The following is a 20133-nucleotide window of genomic DNA, read 5'->3' on the forward strand; positions in this document are numbered from 1 at the left end:
CACACACAGTCTCACTGAGGTGAGCCCACTGTGAACTACTGTCTGAATGGTATTAGGTCAGGGTCTGTATCCACAAAGTCTCTCAGAATAGGAGTGCTGTTCTAGGATCAGTTTTGCCTTTTAGATCATAATAATAACACTATGTGTTTATTTGTTTGACAGGTGGGGACCTGGTCCTCGATCAGCACTTTTACTCTGAGCCGCTTTGTGCATAAGGGCCCAGGCCTTAATTTTGTCTTAAATTAAATGGGTTTCTATTCTATCTATTTTCTATTGTTCAACTCTACTGATGGATTTATCACAACAAAATGCTGGGTTATTGCGAATGTTCACATGGTGGTCTTGGCACATGAGCTCCAGCCAACTGCTGGCAGATACAGTGCAGCCAATTGTCAATCATCATTTCACTAGAATAAGACCTTTGATATTTAATTGAAAGTAGCATCAAGCTCACCGTGCATTTTTAAAAATTGAACCTTTAGGCAAGTTAGTTAAGAAATTCTTATTTACAACAGTGGGTTAACTGCCTTGTTCAGTGGCAGAGCGACATATTTTTACCTTGTCAGCTCAGGGATTCGATCCCGCAACCTTTCGGTTACTGGCCCAACGCTCTAACCACTTCACTTTCACCGTACTGTGAAGTTCATCATAACTTATTTCATCTCTAGCCGATAAACTGCATGCTTTCTCGAGCCGTTGTGAGAATACCAGACAACATAGTGTTTTTCGTGTTCTCCAAGTTCACTTCGATATGATGGTTATTATATCAATATTTGGCGTTCCACCGCCATTTGTCGCAGAATACATTTTAACGACACAAAAAGGTCCCTCCTTGTCTAGCCTATTTTGTTATGTTGACATTTGGAGAGTTTACCGCCAGATTTGCTGTTTCCATCAGGCCTGTTTTGACATTTATTATCCAATGTACTTTTCTCACATAAAAAGGTTGGATGGAATCCTGGTTACACACAAAGTTGGATGTATTTAAACTGATGTACGTCACTATATCACTGTGTTCATCAATGCACTAATGACCAAAACATCCTCAAGTCAAGTCCCTGAACTGTTTCTGTTATGCAAAATCCCAGAGCACACAAGCTTATCTATCATCTGTGTTATGGGATCTTTACAAACAGTCCTTGACCACAAGCTGTTTGCAGTAAATGGCATGAAGGCTTCAGGTCTTGTGATGACTGGGGTGAAATATTTAACATGAACGAATGTAACCCTGTACTTGATATTCCAGACTGACTGGTCTCTACAAACTGAGGAGTGTATGTCATTTTAACTTCGGTTTAGGAGGGTAATTATTGCAAGAGATGTAGACTCGGACACTGTCGAAAAAGAGGAATAAATGCAAAAAAAATGTAGAATATCATGGTGAAAAAATGAAAACAAAACGCTTCCGCATCAAGCCATCATCAGTGTCAATCAGAGACGTCAAACTCATTCCATGGAGGGCCTAGTGCCCGCAAATTCAACTCTGGACCTCGAAGACAGTTCCTCTGCACTTTTTAATTGATCACCTCTAATCAGAGACTGATTTAGACCTGGGACATCAGGTGTGTGTGTAACGGATGTGAAATGGCTAGCTAGTTAGCGGTGGTGCGCGCTAATAGCGTTTCAATCGGTTACGTCACTTGCTCTGAGACCTTGAAGTAGTGGTTACCCTTGCTCTGCAAGGGCCTTTGTGGAGCGATAGGTAATGATGCTTCGTGGGTGACTGTTGTTGATGTGTGCAGAGCGTCCCTGGTTCGCGCCCGGGTCGGGGCGAGGGGACGCCATAAAGTTAAACTGTTACATGTGCAATTAATTATCAGGTAGAACAGAAAACCTGCAGGCTCCAGACCTCGTAGGATAGGAGCTGAGTACCTCTGGCCTAGTGTATGCTGGTTTTTGTTTTATCCTTTCAATTAGGTGTGGGGAGTTCTTTATTAATTAGTGACCTTAATCAATCAAGTACAAGGGAGGAGCGAAAACCCGCAATCACTCGGCCCTCCGTTGAATGAGCTTGACTCACGGCTTAAATGATCGGCACACACACCTCTGACTTCGATTTCAAGGATAATTGCATGTGTCACATGATCAAGAAAGAAAATACATTAAATCAGTACCTTATACAATAGAATGCATGAACTACTACATTGTGTACACCAGCAGACAGAGAAACATGATAAATTATTGCTTTTAGAAATACCATGTGAACTTTTCCTCAGCGTAAATAACACAGGGTTGTAGAAAACCGGAATATAGAGTAGGGAGCTTGAAAGAAAACACTAGATGGGGGTATCAAGCTCCAGTAAAACTTACAGAAAACACTTCATTAACGATTCTTCATTCATGCCTGATAGGTGTAGTTTTTAGAACATCCACCTGTATTCTGTCTGGAGAAAAACTCAGTTCAAGATTACCACCCCTATGTGAACGATTTATCTTCTGTACAGAAGGACATGGAGGAGACTGGGTGACCGACCTTTGAGAAAGTACGTGTTATTGGGGATTTAATTCTCCTTACACCACTCCTGTGTTCCATAATACGTGTTCTGTTTACTGGTTTGGCCCATGTATTGCTTATTGCATGGACAAGAGATAAGGTATATGACGTTAGAAGAGCTGCATGTGAGGAACTGTTTCATAGTGTATTGTTTACCAGTGGCAGAGCTACTGAATTCGCTCACTTTTATACAGGAGTCCCTATATGCCGCACACCTACGGCAGGGGTAGAAACCGGCAACCTCGTTCATTTTCTACTCTATTCTTGTTAACACAGTCTCCTTTCGAAACAAGTCTTCTCTGAGCTTGAAAGATACTGATCATAAGAGATTTTATGTGTAATGTAATAAGCAGTACCATATATTTTTTAAACATTGTGCATACCTTTTTCATTTAACCACTTCCTTTGTTCTATGACACCAACCAATAAGATCCTTTCTCTTAAGTAAAGCAGAGACCAATGGATTAATAAGAACAGTGGTAAAAAAAAAATGGTATGAGTTGAGGAAGGGAAAGACACCTGTATAAGATCCAGGAAAAGGTGGGGGCAGGGAGGTGCTCAGGTCCAGAGAGAAGGGACTAAGACGTAATCACAAGGCTGAGAATCATCAGGCTCAACAGCACTTTGAAATTAGTAGGGAAACATCCAACTGGGAAGTTAAATCACAGGCAGAGGGAGACAGTGGAACACATTCTATTTCAGTGCCAGCGATATGGAAGGACAGTTTCTTATGGAATAATGGTATTGAGGAGCCACGTTTTATTGAACTGTTAAGAAAACCTTAAGGTGATATTGTATTGAATTCTATATTTCGTTTCCTTCGGGAGAAGGGTTTAATTGTGTAGGGTTAAACTTTAAACCTTCCCTGATCCACACTCCAGTCGGTGGCGGAAATGCATCATTAAAGTTGGTTGTCAACCCCCATTTAAAAACCACAGAAGAAGAATCGTAAACGGAAGGGAACAGTAACAATTTCCAAGTTGGCGGTTTTTGTTGTTATTTAGACGTTTATTAACACCCTGGAACTCAATATGCCTCATTGAACTCCACAGCATCGCCTACTTACCCCAAATAGTGTTTAATTCGCGTTTGAAACAGGACTTGGTTGATAGATGTTATCTAGGTAACGCGGACGTTAACTAGCTAGCTGCTAACAATGGCTAGCTGTATTGCTTTTCACACGCAAATAGCCTCCATTATGGAGGTACTAGCGAATGCAGCCGTGGCAGAAGTCTGTAAACTCGTAGACGACGACTACGCAGTGTTTCGTTTGGAAATAACTCAAAGCCAGAAAGAAAACAGGACATTGCGGAGGAAACTACAGCTACTGGAACTGAAGGTGGCACGGGACCGCGTCCTCACCAGTCGCCCCAGTAGTGTCAAGATCCTCGACCGATACAGAGGAATGGCAAGAGGTACATTTTGCAGAAGGTGGAGGCTGCGGGTCGGTCTCCCCGTTCACATCTGCGCATGTGTTACTTTAGATGCGTTAACCACATATGGCTGGTTACACAGAATTTGGTCTTGATCATTATTTGGATATTAGGCTATAATTCTGATTACTTAGCTAACTTGCAGAAAGACACTAATATATTCTAACTTCTTGATTTACTTTGTTTCCCATTATTTGCTCATTGAAAACAATATAATGCATGGAACATAATCAATCTATAAATAGTATATCAAGAAGTTATGCGAAGTGTTATCTTACATCCTTGCCAATTCTAGACAGTGTCAAAACTGTCAATAGTGTACAATATACCATTGAGCATTGACAGTAGCTAACCTAACAACCTCTTTTCCCCCAATCACTCTCTCAGGTGAAGGACATCTCACTGAAGGCCATGGGAGCTTTGTGAAGCCAGCAGGACACAATACATGGAGAGATGAACAACCAATCACTGTTGATGAGGGGAGTGGAACCTCAACACAGCACGTTATTGTGATAGAGGTTAGTGTAATAGTATTACATCAGAAAATAAAATGTTGCCAGTTTATTTCAGAAAGACTCCCCTCAGCTATTCACTTGCTTACATGGACATACTTATTTATCTGCCATAGGGGAGCTTTTGAGACTTCCCTATGACATTGTTATCCAATTCTACTCAAGTACTGGTAATAACCTCCCCTCTTCTTATGTCAGTCTGCAGATGCAGAGGCTGCAAGTCCTGGGGTCAAGCAGGAGAGGTCTGTAGGAGAGGAGGAACCAAGACACAACAGAGACATCCAGACTGGAGTGGCTGGAAAGCACCTTGTAGCCACTGAGGACCTTACCACCACCACCGTGCCCCAGGCTTGGACCCAACCCAGCATCACAGAGGTCAGTGGAACGCCGAAGGCCGTCCTCAAGTCAGAGATGGACACCGAGATATTAATTGTAACACAAAGGCTCTTACACACAGGATCTGACCACAGATCAGACCCAGAGAGACTGGGGCTGGGGAGACTGGGCTGTCGTCCTGCTCCCAGCTCAGAGTATTTACCGGTATTTCACCAGAGCCAGAAGACAGTTCATTCCCGTGGAGATGGTGATGGTGACGCGTTAGACACTGGTGGTGATGATCCGTCTTGTTCTTACACTACAGAGATGGACCCTGGCAACATATCCTTGGGTTTAGAGACACAGACTGATCTGATCAGAGGGGACTGGAACCGGTACAGTAGTAGTGTATACTCTGAAGGGTGCCTAGATAAGAAAGGGGAGGTTATAGTGGTAGATGAAGTGACTGTGAAATTGGAGGGAGATGCTTCTCCCATCTGGAATGCAGATAGTCACCTAGGAGATGGACACTCACAGGGCAGAGATTTCTTAGATTACAGGGGAAGCTTGGAGACAAATCTAAATGTTGCCACCCACTCCCCTTTACACGCATTCAGGGATCGCAATCCTGCGTCTACATTGATGGCACCTTCTGCTTCACACAGTCATGTCCTTTCCGATCAGGTATTGAACTCAAACGACAGGGCTAGAGACCAGGCTCATGGAGGGGGAGCCACATCAGGCAATAGTAAAGAGAAACGGTTCCTCTGCATGTTCTGTAACAAAGGATTCAGCTGCCCCCAGAAGCTAGAGATCCACCAGAGGGTCCACACAGGGGTAAAACCCTTCAGCTGTACCCAGTGTCATATGCACTTTTCCGTGGCTGGAAACCTGAAGAGGCACCAGAGGGTCCACACAGGGGTGAAACCTTTCAGCTGTACCCAGTGTCAAATGCACTTTGCTCAGGCTGGTGACCTGAAGAGGCACGAGAGGGTCCACACAGGGGAGAAACCCTTCAGCTGCCCCCAGTGTGATAAGAGGTTCTCCCGTCAGCACCAGCTGAAGATGCACCTGAAGGTCCACACGGGAGAGAGGTCGTTCGCCTGTACACACTGCAGGAAGAGGTTCTCAGAGAGGAGCTACCTCAGGATACACCAGCAGAAAAAACATTCCACTCAATAACATAGAAAGTAACCATTCCATTCAATAGCTTCTGATGTTTATATCAAACCATGCATTAAAGATGAAGATGAATTTATTGTTATCAGCTAAAAAGAGACACAGATGCATTTGGAATAGCAAGAGTAACAGATTTCAGTATATATTGCAATATATAAGGCATACAATGCATTCGTAAGGTATTCAGACCCTTTGACTTTTTCACATTTTGTTACTTATTCTAAAATGGATTAAATAAAATTAGTTTTTATTTCTACACACAATAATGCATAATGACAAAGCGAAAACAGGTTTAGAATTGTTTGCAAATGTATTGTCAGGCCTTTATGGTAGAGTGGTCAGACGGAAGCCACTCCTCAGTAAAAGGGGGGGGGGGCTGTCACCATCCTAACGGTGAACAATGCTAGTGGCAGCATCATTCTGTGGGGATGTTTTTCAGAGATCAGGATCAAGGGAAAGATGAACCGAGCAAAGTACAGAGAGATCCTTGATGAAAAACTGCTCCAGAGTGCCCAGGACCTCGGACTGGGGCGATGGTTCACCCTCCAACAGTACGATTACCTTAAGCACACAGCCAAGACAACGCAGGAGTGGCTTCGGGACAAGTCTCAATGTCCTTGAGTGGCCCAGCCAGAGCCCGGACTTGAATCTGATCAAACATCTCTTGAGAGACCAGGAAATAGCTGTGCAGCGACGCTCCCCATCCAACCTGACAGAGCTTGAGAGAATCTCCAGAGAAAAATGGGAGAAATTCCCCAAATACAGGTGTGCCAAGCTTGTACCGTCATACCCAAAAAGACTCGAGGCTGTAATCACTGCCAAAGATGCTTCAACAAAGTACTGAGAAAGTCTGGATACTTATCACATTTACATATGAGTTTTTTTTCAATATAAGTTTGCAGAAATGTAAAAAAAAAAAAAAAAAGTTTTTGCTTTGTCATTATGGTGTATTAATTGTGTAGATGAGAAAAAACGATTTAATCCATTTTAGAACAAGGCAGTAAAATGTGGAAAAAGTGAAGGTCTGAATACTTTCTGAATGCACTGTAAGCCTAAAGTCTGTTTCAAATTGTGTTTGTACTGTATAGGCTATACGATGTTCATGAAAGCATATTATATTACTTAAATTCAACTGCTTAATTTTTCCCCCCAAGACACTTTTTTAATGCGAAAATTAATCCAGTTTATCAAGTTCATGGAGATTTTTAGTTGAGATGTATGTGTTTTCATATGGTGTATTTAAAGCTTGTATGTTTAATAAACACAATGAGACTTTTCATTCTAAAACTTTCATTGAGACTTCCTTTAATATACATCTGATCTCACCCTATTCTGCTTCATAACCAATAACATGGTTCATCACTAGTTGACAGTCAGTCATAATTATGGCTAAACCCCACCTATTTCTACAATTTCTCTTTAAAATTAGATTTTAATATAAACCTCATGCCTAACCTTAAATTAAGACCAAAAAGCAAATGTTTAATTTTCATTCATTTTTATGGGCAATTGTGACTTAACTATTGACGACCAATATACACTTACTAAATATACCTACACTAACACCCACTGTACATGTCAAAATAGTTTAGTCAGGTTTGTCTGATGACTTGACTTATAGCTCACACATCTTTACCCACAACATTTATGTCCACCATGATGGGTTTAACAATGAAATCATTCTGTAATTACAGTATAGGCCTCGCATGTAGTGGGGATGGATAAACACTCAATGTTGAAAGTGTGTTTATCTGTGTGTACGTACCTGAATTTTTGATTCAAATGGGAAACTGGAGCGTGACAAACCGAGCAGTGTTGCAGTTCTTGACACAAACTGGTGCACCTGGCACCTACTACCATATCCTATTCATAGGCACATTCACCCTCTGAATGGCACACATACACAATCCATGTCTCAGTTGTCTCAAAGCATAAAATGCCTTCTTTAACGCTGATTGAAACAAGTGACATCAATACGGGATCAGACTTGGATCAGGTGAAAGCTATGATCTCTTTTTGACGTCACATGTTAAATACACTTGAATCAGTATAGATGAAGTGGAGGAGACAAGTTAAAGACTCTTTAGTATACATCTGATCTCACCCTATTCTGCATACACCTGACAGTGCTTTATAACCAATATACACTTACTAAATAGACCTACACACTAACAAACACCTACTGTACACGTCAAAATAGTTTAGTCAGGTTTGTCTTTTGATGGCTTTTGACTATTTCCCCACAACAACATATTTATGTCCACCATGATGGGTTTAACAACAATGAAGTCATTCTGTAACTACAGTAGGATTCAAACGTAGTGGGGATGGGTAAACACTGTGTTTATTATCTGTGTACCTGAGGAGTGTATGTCTGTGTAATCTGTGTCACCTGTCTCTTCAAGGAGGAGGAGGTGCTGCTGGTGAAGGAGGAGGGTCTGGGGAACCCTGAGAGGACCATAGTCATGGAGGACAACCAAACAACACCTCCTCCTGAACCCACAGAGGAACCAGCTGAGCAGCACAGGACCACACACAGTCTCACTGAGGTGAGTCCACTGTGAACTATTGTCTGAATGATATTAGGTCAGGGCCCGTATCCACAGCTTCTTAAAAAATTATTCGTAACAATTATTTATTTCAAACATTAGGATTTCCGTTAGGAAAATGTGGCACTGGACATTGTAACCAGGAAGATTTTATATTTACCATTCATTTGAGAAAATTACCAGACCCATATTCCGTGGGTGCATAACCATATCCACCCACGGTGCTCAGAATGACAAATCACATTTAGATTATGGTAATGCATCTTGACAGAACATGCAACTCATGTAATGAAGCAGCCAAGAAAATAACATTTGCCGAAATGCAATTCGTGGGAAAACACCATTCTAAACACCATTGCTAATATGGCTAGGATTGTGGCGTCTGGACAATAAAAGAAAGTTGATATGAAAACCAATAGAACAGGAGAGAAATGGCATAGTGGTGGGTCCAATAAGAAAAGAAAATTGAAATATATTAGCCAAAATTATTTATACTGAACAAAAATATAAATGCAACATGTAAAGTGTTGGTCCCATGTTTCATTAGCTGAAATAAAATATTCCAGAAATGTTCCATACGCACAAAATGTGTTTACATCCCTGTTAGTGAGCATTTCTCATTTGCCAATATAATTCATCCACCTGACAGGTGTGGCATATCAAGAAGCTGATTAAACTGCATGACCACCACACAGGTTCACACTGTGCTGGGGACAATAAAAGGCCATTCTAAAATGTGCAGTTTTGTCACACAACACAATGCCACAGATGTTTTGAGGGAGCGTTCAATTGGCATTGATAGGTTCTAAATGAACCTTATAAAATTTCACGGACGATTAGTTAAGCTTAAACCAAGTCTATTCACCCACTGGGTCATAAAGACAAAATACATATTCACACAAGCACTGATATTGAACCCTTTCTCCTATACTAAGTCTCCTCCTACACATCTGAACAGATGTGCATCTCTGTTGCTAGACAGAACCTTAGTGATATCTGTTCTTCCTCACTTCATCTGACCTGACTTCGGCCCCAAATTCCTCGCTCCTCCCCAACTCACAGCTGTCATGTTGACTTGTACCAGACTGTGTCTCTTCTCCTCCCATAGGATCCCTGATGGCTAACAATAACATATCCGGACAGAATGTAAACATTATACATTCTCATCTCTCCCTCAGTGACATGAATAAGTATATTTCATATTTTCTGAACCCAACACCATGCTGACTGCAGGAATGTCTACCAGAGCTGTTGCCAGATAATTTTATGTTAATTTCCCTACCATAAGCCACCTCCAATGTCGTTTTAGAGAATTTGGCAGTACATCCAACCGGCCTCACAACCGCAGACCACGTGTAACCGCGCCAGCCCAGGACCGCCACATCCGGCTTATTCACCTGCGGGATTGTCTGAGACCAGCCACCCGGACAGTAGATGAAACTGTGGGTTTACACAACCAAAGAATTACTGCACAAACTGTTAGAAACAGTCTCAGGGAAGCTCATCTGGATGCTCGTCGTCCTCACCAGGGTCTTGGCCTGACTGCAGTCTGGCATAGTCACTGACTTCAGTGGGAAAATGCACACCTTTGATGGCCCCTGGCACTCTGGAGAAGTGTACTCTTCACGGATGAATCCCGGTTTCAACTGTACCAGGCAGATGGCATCGTGTGGGCGCGCGGTTTGCTGATGTGAACAGAGAACCCCATGGATGTGGTGGGATCATTTTATGGGCAGGCATAAGCTACAGACAACGAACACAATTTAATTTTATCAATGGCAATTTGAACGCACAGAGATACTGTGACGAGATCCTGAGGCCCAATATACTGATTTCCTTATATGAACTGTAACTCAGTATAATCTTTGAAGTTGTTGCATTTATATATTTTTTCTGTGTAATTACTCCGGTCTATACAGAAATAAATAAAATACTTCACCAGAAAGCATTTGACTTCGCCACAGAGGAATCGAGGATCATTACCCTCTTTGACAAAATAGCTGTGGATTGTTTCAGATCACAAGCTCGTCGGTCTATGCCTATTTAGGAAGCGCACAATTTTGGCAGAGCGGGTGGCAATAGGCCTAGCTGATTGAGTTGCTGCGGTCAGTGAAAAGCATCTAAAATATGTGTGAAGATGTGTCTTGTGTAATTTAAAATGTTTAGACGAAGGGGAGGGGTGTGTGGCAAAGATATAGGGAAGTCTCTCTCCAGAATGGCTCAGGTGTCTCCTGCCAATTCTTGCACATTCATTGTGTGAATTGTTTGCCCTTTCATTTGAGATGATCAATTCCCCATTACAAACATATACATACACACACACATATATATATACACTGCTCAAAAAAATAAAGGGAACACTTAAACAACACAATGTAACTCCAAGTCAATCACACTTCTGTGAAATCAAACAATAAATTTATTGTCAATCAGTGTTGCTTCCTAAGTGGACAGTTTGATTTCACAGAAGTGTGATTGACTTGGAGTTACATTGTGTTGTTTAAGTGTTCCCTTTATTTTTTTGAGCAGTGTATATACACACACGTCTAAAAAATGAATGACTGTAGTACCATAGGATGAACTATAGAGAGGGCTCTCATGCCGCGTTAAAAACAACTCGGAAATCTCCGACTTCCGACTTAAGTGCGTCCAAAACAATTGGGAACTCTGGGGGGGGGGGGGGGGGGGGGGGGGGGAAACAAGCTCCGACTGGGAAAAATCGATTTGAACGGTCATCCAATCCCAAATTCCAACTCGGGTCTCTTTCTAGAGCTCCGACTTTCCGATCTGAAGATCACCAATGTCATGATTTGACTTCATATTTTTTCGAGTTCCCAATTGTTTTGAACGTGGCATCAGAGTCGGAGTGATCTAGGATCAGTTTTTCCTTTAAGATAATAATGAATAAGATTCGTTGGAAAGATCCTAGATCAGCACTCATACTCCAAGACTCTTTGTGAATAAGGACCCATGTCTTGATTGCTTTTGTATTAAGTGTGGTACCCTGCCTTTGAATTATCAAACCGTTAAAGGGAAGTTAGAGGTAATTTTGTGAACCAGTGCTAACTAGCTTAGCGGCAAACACTGGAAGTCTTCGGGCACAGCTAGCAAGCTAGTTAGCATTGGTTCGCTGAATACCTCTTAACTGCCTGCATACTGGACACAGAGACAATAATGGTATCCACGAGTTCATCTGATTCATCTCTTTGAAGAGTGTCATGTAATCAAATCAACTAACAGGTTTGCATCGTATCAAGTCAACTAACATGTTTGCATAGTACTCATGGCAATCCCTCATTGCTCAATCAGAAGATTCTCCACAGCAGGGTGCTCATATCAGATTTATTGATCCAACATCCTCTCACTCTATCTCTTACAGTCAGTAGACATGGATAATGGGAAGCCTGATCTGCTGATAGTCAAAGTGGAGACAATAGAAGACGAACCAGAGAACATTGATCTGCTGAGTGGACTAAATATGGGGGAGCAAGGTAAGGGAGAAATACATATAGCCTACATACAGTAATAGATCTTCAATTGGAATGGTGATGCACCTGGATATTATTTTCTTCATTTATAAAATAAAATCAATACAACTTATGTTTACACACATCATTTATGTACTTGACCAGGACATTGACTCAAACTCCATATTTAGAGTTTTCTCTGCCATGTTTGTAAATGTCTATTTTGTAACCTCTTCCTGCAGGTGGTTGGCTGGAGCCTGACAAGGGAGACTGGGCAGCCATCTTGGAATCCCAGACGGGCGCAGCCAAGGGCCCAGGGGACCACATCACTGAGCAGAGTGAGATAGTGGAGGTCAGTGGATGGTACAGCGTCCTCAACTCTGGGCTGGGGAACAACACTATTAGCCACAACCCCAAAAAATATTCCTAGTAGTCTACACACAATACCCCATAATGCCAAAGTGAAACAGGTTTTTAGAAATCTTTGTAAATTTAATACAAATAAAAACATACCTTATTTATATAAGTATTCAAACCCTTTGCTATTAGACTCGAAATTGAGCTCAGATGCATTCTGTTTCCATTAATCATCCTTGATGTTTCTACTTCATTGGAGTCCACCTGTGGTAAATTCAATTGATTGGACATGATTTGGAAAGGCACACACCTGTCTAGATAAGGTCCCACAGTTGACAGTGCATGTCAGAGCAAAAACCAAGCCATGAGGTAGAAGGAATTGTCAGTGGAGCTCCAAGACAGGAATGTTTCGAGGCACAGATCTGGGGAAGGGTATCAAAACATTTCTGCAGCATTGAAGGTCACCAAGAACACAGTGGCCTCCATCATTCTTAAATGCAAGAAGTTTGGAACCACCAAGACTCTTCCTAGAGCTGGCCGCCCGGCCAAACTGAGCAATCGGGGGAGAAGGGCCTTGGTCTGGGAGGTGACCAAGAGCCCTATGGTCACTCTGACTGAGTTCTAGAGTTCCTCTGTGGAGATGAGAGAACCTTCCAGAGGGACAACCATCTCTACATTACTCCACCAATCAGGCCTTTATGGTAGAGTGGCCAGACGTAAGCCACTCCTCAGTAAAAGGCACATGACAGCCCGCTTGGAGTTTGCCAAAAAGCCACCTACAGACTCTGCCCATAAGAAACAAGGTCTGATGAAACCAAGATTGAACTCTTTGGCCTGAATGCCAAGAGTCACGTCTGGAGGAAACCTGGCACCATCCCTACGGTGAAGCACGGTGGTGGCAGCATCATGCTGTGGGGATGTTTTTCAGCGGCAGTGACTGGGAGACTATTCAGGATCGAGGGAAAGATGAACAGAGCAAAGTACAGAGAGATCCTTGATGAAAACCTGCTCCAGAGCGCTCAGGACTTCAGACTGGGTCGACGATTCACCTTCCAACAGGACAACGACCCAAAGCACACAGCCAAGGCAACGCAAGAGTGGCTTCGGGACAAGTCTCTGAATGTCCTTGAGTGGCCCAGCCAGAGCCCGGACTTGAACCGTTCTAAAATAGCTGTGCAGCGATGCTCCCCATCCAACCTGATTTAAGTTGACTGTGCCTTTAAACAGCTTGGAAAGTTCCAGAAAATTATGTAATTGCATTAGAAGCTTCTGATAGGCTAATTGACATAATTTGAGTCAATTGGAGGTGTGTCTGTGGATGTATTTCAAGCCCTACCTTCAAAGTCAGTGTCTCTTTGCTTGACATCATAGGAAAATCAAAAGAAATCAGCCAAGACCTCAGAAAAATAATTGTAGACCTCTACAAGTCTGGTTCATCCTTGGGAGCAATTTCCAAACGCCTGAAGGTACCACGTTCATATGTACAAAGAATAGTACGCAAGTATAAACACCATGGGACCACACAGCCGTCACACCACTCAGGAAGGAGACGCGTTCTGTCTCCTAGAGATGAATGTACTTTGGTGCAAAAAGTGCAAATCAATCCCAGAACAGCAGCAAAGGACCTTGTGAAGATGCTGGAAGAAACAGGCACAAAAGTATCTATATCCAGTCAAAAAAGCCCTATATCGACATAACATAAAAGGCTTCTCGGAAAGGATGAAGCCACTGCTCCAAAACCGCCATAAAAAAGCCAGACTACAGTTTGCAACTGCACATGGGGACAAAGATCATACTTTTTGGAGAAATGTCCTCTGGTCTGATGAAACAAAAATAAAACTGTTTGGCCATAATGACCATCGTTACGTTTGGAGGAAAAATGAGGCTTGCAAGCCGAAGAACAACATCCCAACCGTGAAGCACGGGGGTGGCATCATCATGTTGTGGGGGTGCTTTGCTGCAGGAGGGACTGGTGCACTTCACAAAATAGATGGCATCATGAGGCAGGACAATTATGTGGATATATTGAAGCAACATCTCAAGACATCAGTCAGGAAGTTAAAGCTTGGTCGCAAATGGGTCTTCCAAATGGATAATGACCCCAAGCATACTTCCAAAGTTGTGGCAAAATGGCTTAAGGACAACAAAGTCAAGGTATTGGAGTGGCCTTCACAAAGCCCTGACCTCAATCCCATAGAAAATTTGTGGGCAGAACTGAAAAAGCGTGTGTGAGCAAGGAGGCCTACAAACCTGACTTCGTTACACCAGCTCTGTCAGGAGGAATGGGCCAAAATTCACCCAACTTATTGTGGGAAGCTTGTGGAAGGCTACCTGAAATGTTTGACCAAAGTGAAACAATTTAAAGGCAATGCTACCAAATACTACTTGAGTGTATGTAAACTTCTGACCCACTGGGAATGTGATGAAAGAAATAAAAGCTGAAATAAATCACTCTACAATTATTCTGACATTTCACATTCTTAAAATAAAGTGGTGATCCTAACTGACATAAGACAGGGAATTTTTACTAGGATAAAATGTCATAAATTGTGAAAGACTGAGTTTAAATGTATTTGGCTAAGGTGTATGTAAACTTCCGACTTCAACTGTACCTACACGTCTGTCAAAGATAAAACAAAAACACTATAGTACTACAGTATTTTATATGATAGTTAACTGTGTATACTACAGGAAATAGTACAGTAAAGTCAGCAAAAACACTACAGTGAATACTATAGTATTTATACCATACTATAGTACTTTTTCATGTGGGTATGTATGACAGTAGTAGAGATGGAATGAGTAAAGGTGGCAGCGCCAAAGACAAGCACTTCCCGTGTTCATTCTGTGAGAAAGCCTTCAGTTTCCCCAAACAGGTGGAGATCCACCAGAATGCACACGGGAGAGAACCGTACAGCTGCCACCTGTGCGGGGACAGTTTTTCCGACTTGTTCAACCTGGAGGCACCAGAGGGTCCACACGGGAGACACCCTACAGCTGCCCCCAATCTGAGAATGGGTTCCCCCACCAACACCAGCTGAAGATGCACCTGAAGGTCCACACTGGAGAGAGACCGTTTGCCTGTACTCACTGCAGGAAGAGGTTCTCAGAGGAGCTACCTCAGGATACACCAGCAGAAAATGCACACGGCCCATGTATAGAGTATAGTGACATGTAATGTAGTACTAGTTAGTTAATTCTGTTCATTTTGGATGTAGAGGGAACTGGATGAGAAGAACTGAGGAAAGGATGAGTATGATGAGGCAGAGTAGATGATAAGGTGATTGTTGGTGTGATGATGTCTGTAAAAATGCTTCACTAATGAAAAGTGACAGTGTCCCTATAGGTTGATACATTTACAATGGGGAAATGATCGTGCCTTAAAGGCTCAGTGCAATCAAAAACATGAGATATTTAGATATATTTTCTCACTGAGGTTAGAATAATACTTTGAAATTGGGAAAATTATAATACCCTTTTAGTGTTGGAGCTGTTTTGGTGGGATAGAGTTTTGGCCCTGCCTAGTGACAGCACCAGGTGGTAAGTTAGTGTATAGACCAATAAGAGAGCGCCAAACCTCTCTGCCAACAACAGCTAGTTTTCAGTTTTCCCCTCACCACTCCCAGACAGTCCTAGTTCAATTCTTGCTTGAGAAATTGCTCTTTGCTAAGAAGCTATTTTTGTTTCTTTTTGACCTTTTGAAAACAATCACAGTAAGGTACTAGTTGTTAACCAGAAATGATTAGATACTGAGATAAAAACAGCTGCATTGGACCTTTAATTAATGTTCACTGGACATAAAGTAGTGAAGCTGTGTGTAATGTCATGTTGAACCTTTTCCAAAGTATTCTAAAATTAATTTTATCAAAGGGAAGTTACCAGATTTACAGGAAGTGTTACCATAGTGAGAAAAGTTATTCTACTTCACATCGATTCGTATCGTTTTGTGTAATAAAAGTACAACATTATGTGAGTGTATGACCATTTTGTTGAAATTACATACAAAATTGACTCTGTGCTGACTGACTTGGTTATTTTTGTATTATTGCCGGGAATGAGTTTCTCTTATCTCAGTCGAACCAAAACATTATACTTAATTCTTGAATCAACACGTGGACATTTTTTTTTATAGTAAACTTGAATGGCTCCATATTGTTAGGTACTTAAATCACAGTGTTAGAGATGGGCTTGATTGTGGTTAACATTTTATAATATCATGTTTCTGTGTGTACAGCAAAGAGTTTCTTATATAAACCTTTATATGCTCTTCTGTTCAATTTGTGTTTACAGTCTGCAGTCCATGAGGACCTGCTGATGTCCGGTGTTGCTGACGGGAGAGACTGGACCTCTGCAGCGGCTGGTCACAAACCCTGGCCCCGGATCAGGACCCTGGTTCAGGAGCCGTCACTCTTCCTTCCCGAGTCGCAACTAGGACCAAACCAAGAGGGACAGAGACTCCACCACCACACAGAACACAACCAGTGGACAGGTGGACTGAACAACCTCAGTCCTGGTCGTCATCAGAGAGACAGAGGCTCCAGTCGGGGATCCAGTCTGCAGCCCAGACCCTTCTCTTCACAGTCTCAGTGTAGGGATGGAGCAGGGCCTGGGGCTGATAGAGATCGACCCTCCTGTTCCTATGATACAAACACCACAGTATCCATGATGAACAGAGCAGGTCACCCTGGGCTTCAGCCTTCACAGAGAGTGGTGGGAGACCCCCCTGTCGGTAGTCTATCAGGAAGTCTGTCTTCAGGGTCTCGTTTAATGCCTGGTGAATGGGTTCATGGGAAGCCTGGGTCCAGCGTTCCTCAGCTACCTCATGGTTACCACACAAATACAGACAGGGTCAGGATGGACGTTCACCACGAGAAGTACCTAGCCTATAACACAGCACACAATCCCAACAACATTCAAACAATGGCTAGAGGTCAAGGAGGGAGCTCAAAGACTAACCACCTGAGGGCGGTGGCTCCTGTTTCTACCTCCTCTGGTGTCATTGGGTCACAACCTGGGAGGCCGAGCATTAGGACGGACGCCGACAAGCCGTACGCCTGCCTCACGTGTGGGAAGCGTTTCGCTGAGGCGAACTATGTGAAGAAGCACCAGACTGTTCACACCAAGGAGAGGCCCTTTAAGTGTAAGCTGTGTTACAAGAGCTTCTCCTTCCAGAATAACCTTATCAGACATAGGAGTGTCCACAATGGGAAGAAATCATAGAAGTGTATGAGTTTTACGCAGGGGATATCTGGGAACCATTATTTAGATGACATACACTACATGACCAGTATGTGGACACCCCTTCAAATTGGTGACAGGTGTTTACAATCGAGCACACAGACATGCAATCTCCAAAGACAAACATTGGCAGTAGAATGGCCCATACTGAAGAGCTCAGTGACCTTCAACATGGCACCATTATAGGATGCCTCTGTTCCAACAAGTCAGTTCATCACGTTTCTGCCCTGCTAGAGCTGCCCCGGTCAACTGTAAGTGCTGTTATTGTGAAGTGGAAATGTCTAGGAGCAACAACAGCTCAGCCACAAAGTAGTAGGCCACACAAGCTCACAGAATGGGACCGGCGAGTGCTGAAGATCGTAGCTCATAAAAATTGTCTGTCCTCTGTTGCAACACTCACTACCGAGTTCCAAACTGCCTCTGGAACGAACGTCGGCACAAAAACTGTTCATCTGGAGCTTCGTGCAATGAGTTTCCATGGCTGAGCAGCCGCACTCAAGCCTAAGATCACCATGTGCAATGCCAAGCGTCGGCTGGAGTGGTGTAAAGCTCGCGGCCATTGGACTCTGGAGCAGTCGTAATGCGTTCTCTGGAGTGATGAATCTGGCAGTCCAATGGATGAATCTGGGTTTTGCGGATGCAGGGAGAACGCTACCTGCCCGAATGCATAGTGTCCACTGTAAAGTTTGGTGGAGGAGGAATAATGGTCTGGCCCCGTTTATGGTTTGGGCTCCTTAGTTCCAGTGAAGGGAAATATTAACGCTACAGCATGCAATGGCATTCTAGACAATTATGTGCTTTGTGGCAACAGTTTGTGGAAGGCTCTTTCCTGTTTCAGCATTACAATGCCCCTGTGCACAAAGCGAGGTCCATACAGAAATGGTTTGTCAAGATTGGTGTGGAAGAACTGGACTGGCCTGCACAGATCCCTGACCTCAAGCCCTTAGAACACCTTTGGGATGAATTGGAACACCGATTGCGAGCCAGGCCTAATCGCCCAACATAGGTGCAGGACCTCACTAATGCTTTTGTGGCTGAATGGAAGCAAGTCCCTGCAGCAATGTCCCAACATCTAGTGATAAAGCCTTCCCAGGAGAGTGGAGGCTGTTATAGCAGCAAAGGGGAGGACCAATTCCATATTGATGCCCATGATTTTGGAATGAGATGTTCAACGAGCAGTTGTCCACATACTTTTGGTCATTTAGTGTATTATAGTTATGTGTAGTGTATTGGGGTAAGAGGTTTTTTTGGATTGCTAGGTCCTCGTTTGAGCATTTGGGTACGCTCATATTCTTACATGATACAGACTTGTTTGGTGTGCCAGCATAGCCAAAACACTGTCATTGAAGTGTAACACTACATGTCCCCTCTGAATTTGGTTTTGCCTATGTTCTATTCATAACAAATATAATGTCTCCCCCCCAACATTATTCGGCATAATCAGGTGGTACCTGTTCCTTTATATACTAAAAAATAGGTGATCAAATCTGTTAATAAATGAGAAATCATGTTGTCATGCCCTTTTTATTTGCCTGTGTATCATTTAGAATAAAAAATGGCCTCAGTTTCCTTGGCTTCCATCGAACCTATAGGTTTCTGCCCTTGACACTGATGGGATCTAACAACAACCAAAAAATTGGTGGGATACATGCCAGCAAAGCCACTACACAACACTAAACAATACATTCATTGCACTATAACTGTGACAAACAGTGACAAGCGGTGCCCACAAACTGTTAGGGCCTACATAAAGCTGTACCAACAGCAGAGTCTCAACACCTTACCACTGCTACACCTGGCTATCAGCTGAGCCTTGTCTGGCAACGAAAACAGTTCATTCAACCTCATTTACTGCCTTTAAAAAAAACATAGCTGATATGGATGACGTGGTTTCAACTGAGATGTACAAACACTGACATAAGGGGACAAAAGCGGCTAAGAGGCAATCCGTAATTTCAATTAAGACATTAATGAGCGAGCTAGGACGGATGTAGTCAATATAACTATTTTTTCACCCCTTTTGAAATGTACAGTGACAGAATTCTGAACATGGGCCGTTCTTACAGTGTTCTCCCTGTACACCAAGTCAGAACTGTAGGATAAATAAAGGGGGCATATAAGCAGACAATGAAAGCTCTTACAATATTCAATGAAAACATTTCTCTAAAACAGGTTATAGGGTATATGTGCACCACCAAGTAAAAACAGTAGACAAAATTAAGAGGTGAAAATAGAAAAAGTTATTAGGGTGAGGCATATGGGCTACTAACAGCTTACTACACAACATACACTTAGGATCACTTTCTTAGCTACTGTATACATATCTCCCTGGCATATTACATAATTTATGCAGCAGCATCTCACTTGAACAGGAAGGTGGCGGTCTTTCATGGGCAAATTTTGTCAAAGTCTGTGATTCTCTGGATTTATGGTGCTTTCAAGACAACTAGGAACTCTGAAAAAAACACAGTTGAATCATGATGACGTCATTGATCTTCAGGTCGTAGCTCTAAAAAGAGACCTGAGTTCCCAACTTACAATTCCGAGTTGGATGACCGTTCAAAACGTATTTGCCCAGTCCAAGCTTAT

General features: G+C 42.7%; 1 protein-coding gene across 1 annotated transcript; it reads left to right on the forward strand.

Annotated features, from left to right (window-relative positions):
- Positions 1 to 45: 45 nt before the first annotated feature.
- LOC129841419 (zinc finger protein 205-like) lies at positions 46 to 19067 on the forward strand. The gene is made up of 7 exons (XM_055909684.1): positions 46 to 3909; positions 4315 to 4445; positions 4638 to 4814; positions 8339 to 8482; positions 11862 to 11973; positions 12192 to 12301; positions 16597 to 19067. The coding sequence occupies exons 1-7, from the start codon at positions 3651 to 3653 to the stop codon at positions 17524 to 17526; spliced, it is 1863 nt and encodes a 620-aa protein (XP_055765659.1). The 5' UTR covers positions 46 to 3650; the 3' UTR covers positions 17527 to 19067.
- The last annotated feature ends 1066 nt before the right edge of the window (positions 19068 to 20133 follow it).

Source organism: Salvelinus fontinalis, chromosome 42 (genome assembly GCF_029448725.1).
Source record: "Salvelinus fontinalis isolate EN_2023a chromosome 42, ASM2944872v1, whole genome shotgun sequence".
Lineage (NCBI taxonomy): Eukaryota > Metazoa > Chordata > Actinopteri > Salmoniformes > Salmonidae > Salvelinus > Salvelinus fontinalis.